The sequence below is a fragment of the Capra hircus genome, chromosome 9 (assembly GCF_001704415.2).
Source record: "Capra hircus breed San Clemente chromosome 9, ASM170441v1, whole genome shotgun sequence".
Lineage (NCBI taxonomy): Eukaryota > Metazoa > Chordata > Mammalia > Artiodactyla > Bovidae > Capra > Capra hircus.
This window is the reverse complement of record NC_030816.1, coordinates 76,219,890-76,233,400: the sequence shown is the minus strand read 5'-3', so window position 1 is coordinate 76,233,400 and position 13,511 is coordinate 76,219,890. Positions and strand designations below refer to the sequence as shown.

The following is a 13,511-nucleotide window of genomic DNA, read 5'->3' as shown; positions in this document are numbered from 1 at the left end:
CACAAGATCCAACTGTATGCTACTTACAAGATACTCTCTTCAGGTTTAAGGACACGCAGCTTGAAAGTGAAATGATGGGAAAAAGATATGCCATACAAGTGGAAACCAAAAGAAAGTGGGACAGCTATACTTATATCAGACAAATATTAACAGAATTCAAGCAAAAGACTTTAATGAGGGACAAAAAATCATTTTAAAATGACAAAGGGGTTAATCCAATAAGATGATATATAATAATATTTGCAAATATTTATGCAACCAACATAGGACCACCTAAACACATAAAACAAATATTAACAGACCTTAAGAAAGTAGACAGCAATACAATAACAATAGGGGGCTTCAGTACTCCACTTTGAACAAAGGATAGATCACCCATACAGAAAATCAATAAGGAAAACACTGGACTTAAACTGTATAAACTGCATGTTAGACCAGATGAACTTCTGGTAGCAGCCGAAAACATTTTTCTCAAGCACACATGAAACATTCTCCAGGATAAATCATATGTTAGACCACAAAACAGGACAATAAATTTAAGAAAACTGAAATATAAAGTATCTTTCCCAACCACAATGGTATGAAACTAGAAATTAAGTACAAGAAGAAAACTATAAAATTCACAAATATTTGGAAATTAAACAACATGCTTCTGAACCACAGATGAGGCAAACAAAAATCAAAAAAGAAATAAAAAATACTTGGACACAAATAAAAATTGAAATAAAACACCAAAACTTACAAAATGCAGAAGGGCAGTCTAACAAGGAAGCTTACAGCTGCATTGGGAAAAAAAGAAAAGTGCTCATTACATTGAAGAAAAAATGGTGTTCAAATTAACAATAAATTTAATACTGCAAGGAAGTAGAAAAGAAAAACAAACTACGTCAAAAGTTAGTAGAAGAAAGAAAATAACAAAGATTAGGTTGGAAATATGAAATCAAGATTAAAAAGACACCAGAATAGATCGCTGAAACTAAGAGACAATTTTCTTTTAAATATTTACAAAACAGACACATTTTTAGCTAGACTTACCAAGAGAAAAAAACATAAAATCAGAAAAGAAAGGTAATATTATAACTGATATAACACAAATACAAAGGATCATAAGAAACTACTATGAATCATTATATGTTAACAAGCTGGACAAACAGAAAAAAAACTGATAAATTTCTGGAAACATACAAGCTACCAAGACTGAATCATGAAAACAGAAAATTCTAACAGACCATTACTAGTAAGGAGATAGAGTCAGTAATCAAAAACATACCAACAAAGACAAGCTCAGATTGCTTCACTGGTGAATTCTACCAAACACTTAAAGAAGAATCTCAAATTTTTTCAAAAAATGAAAGAAGAGAAAATATGCCCAAAATCATTTTATAAAGCCAAAATTACCCTGATAACAAAACTAGACAAGAACATTACAAGAAAAGAAAATTACAGGCCAATATCCCCAATACACATAGATGCAAAAGATCTCAACAAAACAGTAGCAAACCAAATTCAACAACATATTAAAAGAATCACACACCATGCTTAAGCGGGACTTATTTCAGGGATATAAAGGCGGCTCAACATCTGCAAATCAATCAATATAGAACATCAACAAAATGAAGAATAGAAAGTATGTGACCATATCAACAATAGAGAAAAAGCATTTGCAAAATTCAACATCCATTCCTAATAAAAACTCTCAATAAAGTGGGTATAGAGGAAACATACCTCAACATAATAAAAGTCATATATAAAAAGCCCACAGCTAGCATCATGCCAAACAGTGAGAGACAGAAAGTTTTCCGTCTAAAATCAGGAACAAGACAAAGGTATCCAGTCTCAAGACTCCTGATTAACATAGTACTTACTGGGAGTCCTAACATAGTAACTAGGCAAGAAAAAATAAATGACATGCAAATTGAAAAAAGGAAGAAATCAAATTGTCTCTATTTGCAAAACAACAAAAGCAAAAATAAACAAGTGAGACTTCATCAAATTAAGAAGTTGTTGCATAGCAAAGGAAACCACCAACAAAACAAACAGGCAGCCTACCAAATGGGAGAAAATATCTGCACATCATGTTTTTGGACAAAAGGTTAATATCCAAAGTATATGAAGAACACACATATCTCAATAGTAAAAGAAAGGAAAAACCCACTCTGATTAAAAAAATGGGCAGAGGAACTGAATAGACCTTTTTTCCAAAGAAGATATACAATTGCCAATGGATACATGAAAAGGTCCTCAAGCAATCATCAGGGAAATGAAAATCAAAATCACAATGAGATATCACCTCATACCTGTTACACTGGTTATCATCAAACAGACAGCAAATAATAAGTGTTGGTAAGGATTTGGAGATGAGGGACTCCTTGTCAACTGTTGGCGAGATTGTAATCTGGTGCAACCACTGTGGAAAACAGCAAAGAGATCCCTACTCCTGCCAAAACAAAACAGAACCACCGTCTGATCCAGCAATCCCAATTCTAAATATACATCCAAAGGGTTTGAAAACAGAATATCAAAATAAATGTTTGTAGTCTCGTGTATCCAAGATATGGAAACAAACTAAGTGACCATCGACAGATGAATGCAAAAAGGTCTGATAAATCTGTATCTACAACGATATACATAGTGGAATGCTATTCAGCCACGAGAAAGAAAGAAATCCTGCAATTTGTGACAGTACGAACAGACCTTGAGGGTATTATGATTAAAAATAAGCCAGTCAGAAAAAGATAAATATTGCATGGTATCACTTAGACATGGAATCTAAAAACAAAAGTCAAATTCATAGAAAGAGAGTATACAAGTGGTGGCCAGGGTTTGGAGGATGGGACAAATAGAGAAAGATTGATGAGTATAACTTCTCAGCTATATGATGAAAAAAGCCTGAGGATCTAGTATAAAACACTGTACTGTGTAATTGATTTGCTAAGAAAGTAGAACTTAGAGAAAGAAAAAAGTAAAAAGGTGATGGATATTTAGTTAACTAGATGTAGGGAATTCTTTTACAGTGTCTATCAAATGACTGTAACATATACTTTAAATATTACATTTGTCAACTATACTAAATTAATGCTGAAATTTTTTTAAATGAAGTCACTTCACAATCTCTGTTATACTGATAGCCGTCTGAGGATATCCAAATGTTCCATGCAGGTATCATATAGTTAATTCCAGGTAAGTCTACAACTGGCTTTCCTACTACTCTTTATACTAAGGCAAAAAGTATATCTATATAAGGTAAATTTATATTAGATTAATATTATTGTTAATCTCAAACTATGATCATATAAACGTAGTATTAGATTTCTCGTGTGAGTTTTTTTTTTTAATGACAGATGGTATCTGGATGTAAAAAAACTTTTCAAAATCTGACTTTGTCAAATTCTCTGAAAAACTTGACAATCATCTTCAAAGATGATTCCAGAAGACTATTTTTCCCTGATTTTTCATCTTATCACCATAGCATATATATAATTTCATTTTTGCCTTTATAATTCTTTTTTTTTAAATTATCAAATAACAAGACATAGTTTGGCCCAAGGACTTTGGAAACGTTCAGGTCTCCTAAACGAATCAAGTTATAAAGTGGTTTTTCTGTACTTCTCATTACCATAAATATGTTTAGTTCTGGGGTTTAACAGTGGAATGGCTAAGCATGGACATGATATTTTCCTTCCCTTGATTTCCATCTCCATTTTATTCCTAAATATAGAAGATTCTAAGATGGTACAAGAATCTGCCTGCAATGTGGGAGACCCGGGTTCAATCCCTGGGTTGGGAAGATCCCCTAGAGAAGGGAATAGAAACCCATTCCAGTATTCTTGTCTAGAGAATTCCATAGACAGAGGAGCATGGTGGGTTACAAACCATGGGGTCGCAAAGAGTCAGACACGACTGAGTGACTAACACTCTCACTTTCACAGGTGATTATTGCCATGAATTCTTCATTCATTAGTAATGTGTATGCGTGCTCTCGCTTCAGTCATGTCCGACTCTTTGCAACCCTATGGATGGTATCCCGCCAGGCTCCTCTGTCCATGGGATTCTCCAGGCAAGAATACTGGAGTGAGTTACCATGCCCTTCTCCCACTGGTTTTGTATTTGAACTTAATTCCCATTGTTTCAAGTGTCCTTCAAATTTTTAAATTTATAAAAATGTCAAGATGGAAATCTACTGCTAAGTACGAAAGATATATATTTGACTTCAGCAGTGCTCTGGAACTAACATTACCAAAACTCATTAGGAAAAATACAGGCTTATATGCAACAATAAAACTTAAGAGCAACTCAAGAGTTGGCTCTCAGGGATATGACCATTACTTGTTTGTCTGTGTTCTTCTCCTGAAGTACTTTTCTACAAAATCGAAGCAATAATAAATATAAAGAGAAAACCTATAACCACATTACATTTATTTTTTTTTTTTCATGTGTAATAGACTGCTTTATTCTTGTTAAAGGTTCCCCAAAGTACTGAATGTATTTTTTTTTTTTACTTTATTTTACTTTACAATACTGTATTGGTTTTGCCATACATTGACATGAATCCACCACAGGTGTACATGCGATCCCAAACATGAACCCCCCTCACACCTCCCTCCCCACAACATCCCTCTGGGTCATCCCCGTGCACCAGCCCCAAGCATGCTGTATCCTGCATCAGACATAGACTGGTGATTCGATTCTTACATGATAGTATACATGTTTCAATGCCGATCTCCCAAATCATCCCACCCTCTCCCTCTCCCTCTGAGTCCAAAAGTCTGCTATACACATCTGTGTCTTTTTTGCTGTCTTGCATACAGGGTCGTCATTGCCATCTTTCTAAATTCCATATATATGTGTTAGTATACTGTACTGGTGTTTTTCTTTCTGGCTTACTTCACTCTGTATAATCGGCTCCAGTTTCATCCATCTCATCAGAACTGATTCAAATGTATTCTTCTCAACGGCTGAGTAATACTCCATTGTGTATATGTACCACAGCTTTCTTATCCACTCATCTGCTGATGGACATCTAGGTTGTTTCCATGTCCTGGCTATTATAAACAGTGCTGCGATGAACATTGAGGTACATGTGTCTCTTTCAATTCTGGTTTCCTCGGTGTGTATGCCCAGAAGTGGGATTGCTGGGTCATATGGCAGTTCTATTTGCAATTTTTTAAGGAATCTCCACATGGTTTTCCATAGTGGTTGTACTAGTTTGCATTCCCACCAACAGTGTAAGACGGTTCCCTTTTCTCCACACCCTCTCCAGCATTTATTGCTTGCAGATTTTTGGATTGCAGACATTCTGACTGGTGTGAAGTGGTACCTCATTGTGGTTTTGATGTGCATTTCTCTGATAATGAGTGATGTTGAGCATCTTTTCATGTGTTTGTTAGCCATCCGTATGTCTTCTTTGGAGAAATGTCTATTTAGTTCTTTGGCCCATTTTTTGATTGGGTCATTTATTTTTCTGGAATTGAGCTGCAGGAGTTGCTTGTATATTTTTGAGATTAGTTGTTTGTCAGTTGTTTCATTTGCTATTATTTTCTCCCATTCAGAAGGCTGTCTTTTCACCTTGCTTATATTTTCCTTTGTTGTGCAGAAGCTTTTAATTTTAATTAGATCCCATTTGTTTATTTTTGCTTTTATTTCCAGAATTCTGGGAGGTGGATCATAGAGGATCCTGCTGTGATTTATGTCTGAGAGTGATTTGCCTATGTTCTCCTCTAGGAGTTTTATAGTTTCTGGTCTTACATTTAGATCTTTAATCCATTTTGAGTTTATTTTCGTGTGCGGTGTTAGAAAGTGTTCTAGTTTCATTCTTTTACAAGTGGTTGACCAGTTTTCCCAGCACCACTTGTTAAAGAGATTGTCTTTACTCCATTGTATATTCTTGCCTCCTTTACCACATTACATTTAAATTCCAATATTTACTTATCATGGATCTGCCTCACAAAGGAATATTAAGGTAGAGAAGTCCTCATTAAAACTCTTAATTCCAAATATGGCTGGGAGTCTTTATTTGCCAGTTGGACTGACTCAAAATCTAAATATGCCTGTGAATCCCCATGTTTCCATGTAACCCAACCTCTGCCACCTAAATAGATGCCTTCTATCCAGTTTGGATCACAAAATTGCTGGCTCCTTATTCAAAGGACGACATGCTTACATGTTAATAAATGCAAATCTAAGGCCAGATATATATTCACTTGGCCTATAATCTCTGAAATGTAAGTACAAAACTCCTTATTTATTTAGTTTAATAAAAAACAAAACACATGCTTCATAGATAATAAGTTCATCTACTAAAAGAAATCAGTCCATCCTAAAGAAGATCAGTCCTGGGTATTCACTGGAAGGACTGATGTTGAGGCTGAAACTCCAATATTTTGGCCACCTCATGCGAAGAGTTGACTCACTGGAAAAGACCCTGATGCTGGGAGGGATTGGGGGCAGGAGGAGAAGGGGACGACCGAGGATGAGATGGCTGGATGGCATCACCGACCCGATGACATGAGCTTGAGTGAACTCCAGGAGTTGGTGATGGACAGGGAGGCCTGGCGTGCTGCGATTCATGGGGTCGCAAAGAGTCGGACACAACTGAGCGACTGAACTGGACTGACCTGAACTGAACTAAAAGAAAACTCACAAGATAGTCACTATCTAAATTCATTACTTGTTTGATCTATAAGCACAGAAAAGAAGACTTAACTTCCTCTTGCCTTGATTCATCTATGTTAGCTCCTGAATGGATATGATGGGGTATGGAGGAGGTCATTTTCTAGTCTTGTTTCCATAATAACTAGAGTTCTTCCCCCTGAACAATAGAGCAACAGTCATGTTTTATAAGAACACCAGTTCTGAGAATATCAGCTGAAGAATCATGTATAACTTCAGCCACTGTTATCTCTCCACAAGCTCCCCTCAGAGATGAGAACCTAGCTGATTTTTCTATTGCATTGCCTTGTTTCTAAATTGTTAATAGATGGTTCAATGAATATTTGGCACTCAGTAAAAAAAAACTTATTATTTCTTTAGCTCATAAATACCTGAAAATAAAATCTTGTAAAGTAAAATTGATGACTCACAATTTAGATGTTTTGAACAAAAGTCCTCAACATTAAAAATTTATAGGACATGGATCATTTCATGTTAAAAATTTCTGCCACAGTGAACATATAATATTAAATGCATTTATTATCTAGTGTTCACCCCAGATTTGGGGGGTGAATATTGATGGGTTAAAAAAAAATGTCAGATTAAAGACTTTAATCATCTAGATTTTTATTTCAAAACACTATTTCCTAATTTCTAGGAGAATTAAGACTGTATAGATACTGATAATTAATCAGTTCTGATATAACTTTAAAATCAACTAGATAACAAGCTATTGTGTCCCACTATCTCTCCCATGATACGTATGGCAACCTGTTCATGAATAGTTAATGGCTCTTCAAAATAAAAGTCAAGCTTAGTCTTCTTACCTGGCACCCTCTTTGCCCAGTTGATCATGTGTACCAGCTCCCTGTCTGCAAGGCCGGTCAGCAAGCCCATCATTGAAGCCTCACTGAAAGGTCTGGAAGGGTCATACTCAGAATAGATTATGGGGGGCTCAGCCTCCAGCAAGGCACTGATCATCTGGTCAGCCGTCAGGGACAACACCGGGCTGTTCTTCTTAGTGTGTTTAATCATGATCGGGCTTGGCCAAAGGTTGGCAGCTCTCATGTCTCCGGAGGGCACGGCTTCGTTCCTGCCCTCCCCATCATCTCTCTGGCGCTTGTGCTTCAACATTCTCCCTCCTCTTCGATCTTTCCGTATCCCTGAGAACACACACACAAAAATAGCTTATTCTTTTGCTCATATACACTTTCACATGAGAACCATTTTTAATGCTAACAGCCCTTTATTTTATTGACGGAAATAGTTTGGGACACAGTTGTGCTTCTAAGTGTTTAACAACCAGCTGTCCACGAGAGGGGCAAAAAAGGCTTTGATTTGTAGCATTCACCAATTTCCATGGTGTAATGACTCCCACCATGGCAAATTTCAAGCTTCCTGTCTGAGATCAAGCAGTGTACAAAACTCCTACGAATTTAACAATAGGCTTTTGTGAGCCAGTGCAAGTTGCTCTTACATACTGTTGCAGGATGTGTGTGTGTGTGTGTATGTGTAACAGATGCTATAAAAAAGACAACATATTAATTAGCTACTCTTGAAATATGCCATATCAAAGATTGCTCCTGCTATGAATATTCTTTCAATAGCAAATTTAAAAAGCATCTTTATAAAGTATTTAATAAGTGTCCTTATCACCCAAGTAGACCTCTTAATGGGAGACACTAAAAAGGAATCATTTATCCAAAATGTATCTGACAGTCTCTAGCCTCCACAGATGTTGAGTCAATCTATTATTACTACTAAGCTGTACCTCATCACCTGAGTAATCGACCCAAGAGCCTCAACTTGTTGACTAGGTTCTAAGATGTCACAAACGTCTTTCTATTTTCCTAATATTAAAGTTTCAAAAGAGTTGAAAATAGTCTTCCCTCAAAGATTTACCAGCTGTGGTTCCCCCTAACTAATTAAAGGAGGAGAGAGACTCCAGCTTTTTTGGCAGAGATTCTTTGAGGCTTGGTTCAGCATCTTAACCTAGAAAACACCAGGCTGTAGTACTAAAATGCATCAGCAGAAACAAATATTTTAAAGGAAAAAAATGAACACAAGGGGCCATATTTTCCAAAACTCTTAATCTCTCCAAAATAGAACAGAAAGCAACAATTCTTAGATTTGTATAAACGAAATAATTATTTTGGTAAAAATCTAATACAATTATTTTTAATATTAAAGACATGAGAAGTAAAATTCTTTGTAACAGATCACCTGTCCTCTGATTCCAAAACAAATGAATAACTAATGTCAGAATTTTGCGCTATTTTGTTCTATCAGGGAGTTTGGACAAATGTTCACTGGTGGGTTTTTATGCATAGCTTTTATTCTTGTAGATCTAGATTAGATATGTTACATGATATTAAAAATATAATGATGCCACAGACCCTTCCTTATTTGTTCAGTATCAAAATAAGCATTTCTCAGAACTCCTGGAATGAGTAACAATCATAAAGATTATTATCACTATCATACACTGAGCACTCACCATGTGCTTAAACACTTTAAATACACTTTACATACATGCATTTTACAACTAATTTAGTCCTCACAATAACCTTGTAAGGTAAATGCCAGAAAACTGCTCCTTTAGAAAGATTCATGAACTGGTCCAAGACCATTCTCTATTAAGTATGATCCAAGATCCAAGCTTCTAAATGAAGTTTGTGTTTTTTCCCCAGTTATCAGAGTTTCAAAATTGTATCCCACACAGTTGACAAATTTAAGGACATCTACAAGTAAAATGGGCTTCCCTGGTGGCTCAGCAGTAAAGAATCCACCTGCCAATGCAGGAGACACAGGTTCAATCTCTGGATCAGGAAGATCCCCTGGTGAAGGAAATGGCAACCCACTCCAGTATTCTTGCCTGGGAAATCCCATGGACAGAGGAGCCTGGCGGGCTACAGTCCATGGGGTTGCAAAAGAGTCAGACATTACCTAGTGACTAAACAAACCAAACAAAAAAGAAATAAAACAGGTCAAGTGAGAGTAATCATTGCATTTGGCCAGTTGCTGTCCTTGGTCAATTCTTTTCATCATTAGATGTGCTAATGTGAGTATAATATCTGAATTAAGGAAGCGAAACACACCCTACTCTCAGCTCATCAGAGCATACCTGGACTATCACACGCAGTGCTGGATGCTGCAGAGACAAGCAAAACAAACCCATTCAGAGTAACGAGGATGGGGAGGAGATGTGAAATCAGGTCACACGGAGAACCACTGAGGAACTAAGAGCGGTTAGCCAAAGAGAAAAAAAGACAGAGGAAACATGAGTGTCACCTTAACATGGGCTCTACCTTATAAAATAGCACTGTGGTCTGAATGTCTGTGTCCCCCCCACACCCCACCCCCAAATCCATATGTTGACATCTAATCCCCAGTGTGATGGTTTTCACACCTTGAATACTATCCCAAAGGTATGAGCCTTTGGGAGGTCATTAGATCATGAGGGTAGAGCCTTTACGAATGGGATTAGTGCCCTTATATATAGAGGCCAGGGTGCCAACTTGCTCTCTCCACTCTGTAAGGGTATGAGAAGACAGCTGTCTACAAGCCAGAAAGCAGGCACTCATCAGACACCAGATCTCCTGGTAAGCTTGGACTTCTCGAGCTCCAAAACTGTGAGAAATGTCTGCTGCTTAAGCCATGAAGTCTGTGATATTTCTATTCTGGCACCCTAAACAGACCAGGAGCTGACTGTGGCTCAGATCATGAACTCCTTATTATCAAATTCAGACTTAAATTGAAGAAAGTAGGGAAAACCGCTAGACCAGTCAGGTATGACCTATATCAAATCCCTTATGATTATACAGTGGAAGTGAGAAATAGATTTAAGGGCCTAGATCTGATAGATAGAGTGCCTGATGAACTATGGAATGAGGTTCGTGACATTGTACAGGAGACAGGGCTCAAGACCATACCTGTGGAAAAGAAATGCAAAAAAGCAAAATGGCTGTCTGGGAAAGCCTTACAAATAGCTGTGAAAAGAAGAGAAGTGAAAAGCCAAGGAGAAAAGGAAAGATATAAGCATCTGAATGCAGAGTTCCAAAGAATCGCAAGAAGAGATAAGAAAGCCTTCTTCAGCAATCAATGCAAAGAAATAGAGGAAAAGAACAGAATGGAAAAGACTAGAGATCTCTTCAAGAAAAGTAGAGCTATCAAGGGAACATTTCATGAAAAGATGGGCTCGATAAAGGACAGAAATGGTATGGACCTAACAGAAGCAGAAGATATTAAAAAGAGATGGCAAGAATACACAGAAGAACTGTACAAAAAGGATCTTCATGACCCGGATAATCACGATGGTGTGATCACTCATCTAGAACCAGACATCTTGGAATGTGAAGTCAAGTGGGCCTTAGAAAGCATCACTACGAACAAAGCTACTGGAAGTGATGGAATTCCAGTTGAGCTATTTCAAATCCTGAAAGATGATGCTGTGAAAGTGCTGTACTCAATATGCCAGCAAATTTGGAAAACTCATCAGTGGCCACAGGACTGGAAAAGGTGTTTTCATTCCAATCCCGAAGAAAGGCAATGCCAAAGAATGCTCAAACTACCACACAATTACACTCATCTCACACGCTAGTAAGTACTGCTCAAAATTCTCCAAGCCAGGCTTCAGCAATACGTGAACCGTGAACTTCCTGATGTTCAAGCTGGTTTTAGAAAAGGCAGAGGAACCAGAGATCAAATTGCCAACATCAGCTGGGTCATGGAAAAAGCAAGAGAGTTCCAGAAAAACATCTATTTCGGCTTTATTGACTATGCCAAAGCCTTTGACTGTGTGGATCACAAGAAACTGTGGAAAATTCTGAAAGAGATGGGAATACCAGACCACCTGACCTGCCTCTTCAGAAATCTGTATGCAGGTCAGGATGCAATAGTTAGAACTGGACATGGAACAACAGACTGGTTTCAAATAGGAAAAGGAGTACGTCAAGGCTGTAGATTGTCAACCTGCTTATTTAACTTATATGCAGAGTACATCATGAGAAACGCTGGACTGGAAGAAGCACAAGCTAGAATCAAGATTGTCAGGAGAAATATCAATCACCTCAGATATGCAGATGACACCACCCTTATGGCAGAAAGTGAAGAGGAACTAAAAAGCCTCTTGATGAAAGTGAAAGAGGAGAGCGGAAAAGTTGGCCTAAAGCTCGACATTAAGAAAACGAAGATCATGGCATCTGGTCCCATCACTTCATGGAAAATAGATGGGGAAACAGTGGAAACAGTGTCAGACTTTATTTTTTTGGGCTCCAAAATCACTGCAGATGGTGACTGCAGCCATGAAATTAAAAGACACTTACTCCTTGGAAGAAAAGTTATGACCAACCTAGATAGTATATTCAAAAGCAGAGACATTACTTTGCCAACTAAGGTCTGTCTAGTCAAGGCTATGGTTTTTCCTGTGGTCATGTATGGATGTGAGACTTGGACTGTGAAGAAAGCTGAGCGCTGAAGAATTGATGCTTTTGAACTGTGGTGTTGGAGAAGACACTTGAGAGTCCCTTGGACTGCAAGGAGACCCACCCAGTCCATTCTGAAGGAGATCAGCCCTGGGAATTCTTTGGAAGAAATGATGCTAAAGCTGAAACTCCAGTACTTGGACCACCTCATGTGAAGAGTTGACTCATTGGAAAAGACTTTGATGCTGGAAGGGATTGAGGGTAGGTGGAGAAGGCGACGACCGAGGATGAGATGGCTGGATGGCATCACGGACTCGATGGATGTGAGTCTGAGTGAACTCCAGGAGTTGGTGATGGACAGGGAGGCCTGACGTGCTGCGATTCATGGGGTCGCAGAGTCGGACACGACTCAGTGACTGAACTGAACTGAGCTGAAACCGACTAAGAGAGATGGGTTCAACTTGCTTTTTATGAATCCAAAGAGTAAAATAGAAGAAATATGTGGAAATCATGAGAAGCCAGAGCTCACTACAAAGACTCAACGCTGACAACAAAGATGAAATCTGCTACCACAGGGAAGGATGTGCTGGGTCACTGGAGGTTTCCAAGAAAGGCTAGACAAAGACTTTACAGGGGTGTTACCAAAGGCATTCAGTTACCCAGTATTTGTACTAGGTGACTTTCAATGTACTTTTTCTCCTGAGAGTGTAGGACTCCATGATCTCCCTGTTAGAATGTAAGACCAGTGGCCTTGGATGAAAAACAGGAAAGGAAGATCAAAAGCAAAGAATTCCTAGGGATTCATATTTCTCAGAAATTTTGAGGTCAGACTTTTGAGAGGATGATGCTGATTGTAATTTACCTACTTTGGGTGGCAACTAGGGTGAAAAAAATGCTTTGTTCCTCAATATTAGGCAGTATATGTGTATAACTCAAATACTCTTTGACTCCCTCTCTATAATTTTAGAAAGAGAGAGAGAATGTAAACAGATGTAAACAATATAATCTTTTAATATCAGATCTACATGGAAAGATAAAGGCAAGTGATCTGAACAAAGAAGAAATAATTAAAGGTGATTTTGTTCACCCTAAAACAAAACAAAGTTACCTAAGTAATCAAGTTATGACTAGACACACGCATTTTACTTTTTAAAAATGAAGTTGATGCTTTCTGTTATCATTGCAATTTATCTTCATTTTAAAATATTTCCAAGATAAAGACCAGTAGACACAAGGTAAATTAAGCAAAACAAAACACAGTATTGTCCCCACTTTAAAAGGTCCCAGCAGTCATACTACAGACAAATCTGTTTTCTAGAATAATTTTAAACTCAATTCAGGTTCTAAAAGTGACAGTTATTAAAAACTGCTTATCAAAATATTCATTTTGTGAACATTTGTTCAATATGCCAGCAAATTGGGAAAACTGAGCAGTGGCCA

General features: G+C 37.6%; 1 protein-coding gene across 6 annotated transcripts in view; it reads right to left on the bottom strand.

Moving 5' to 3' along the window:
* The window catches only part of ESR1 (estrogen receptor 1), a 399,407-nt gene that overhangs the window by 147,109 nt on the left and 238,787 nt on the right, over window positions 1-13,511 (bottom strand). For all 6 annotated transcript variants that reach the window (XM_018053364.1, XM_018053368.1, XM_018053367.1 and 3 more), the window contains one exon: window positions 7,476-7,811. In XM_018053364.1, the coding sequence (XP_017908853.1) occupies window positions 7,476-7,811 (336 nt within the window). The remainder of the gene's footprint in view (window positions 1-7,475; window positions 7,812-13,511) is intronic.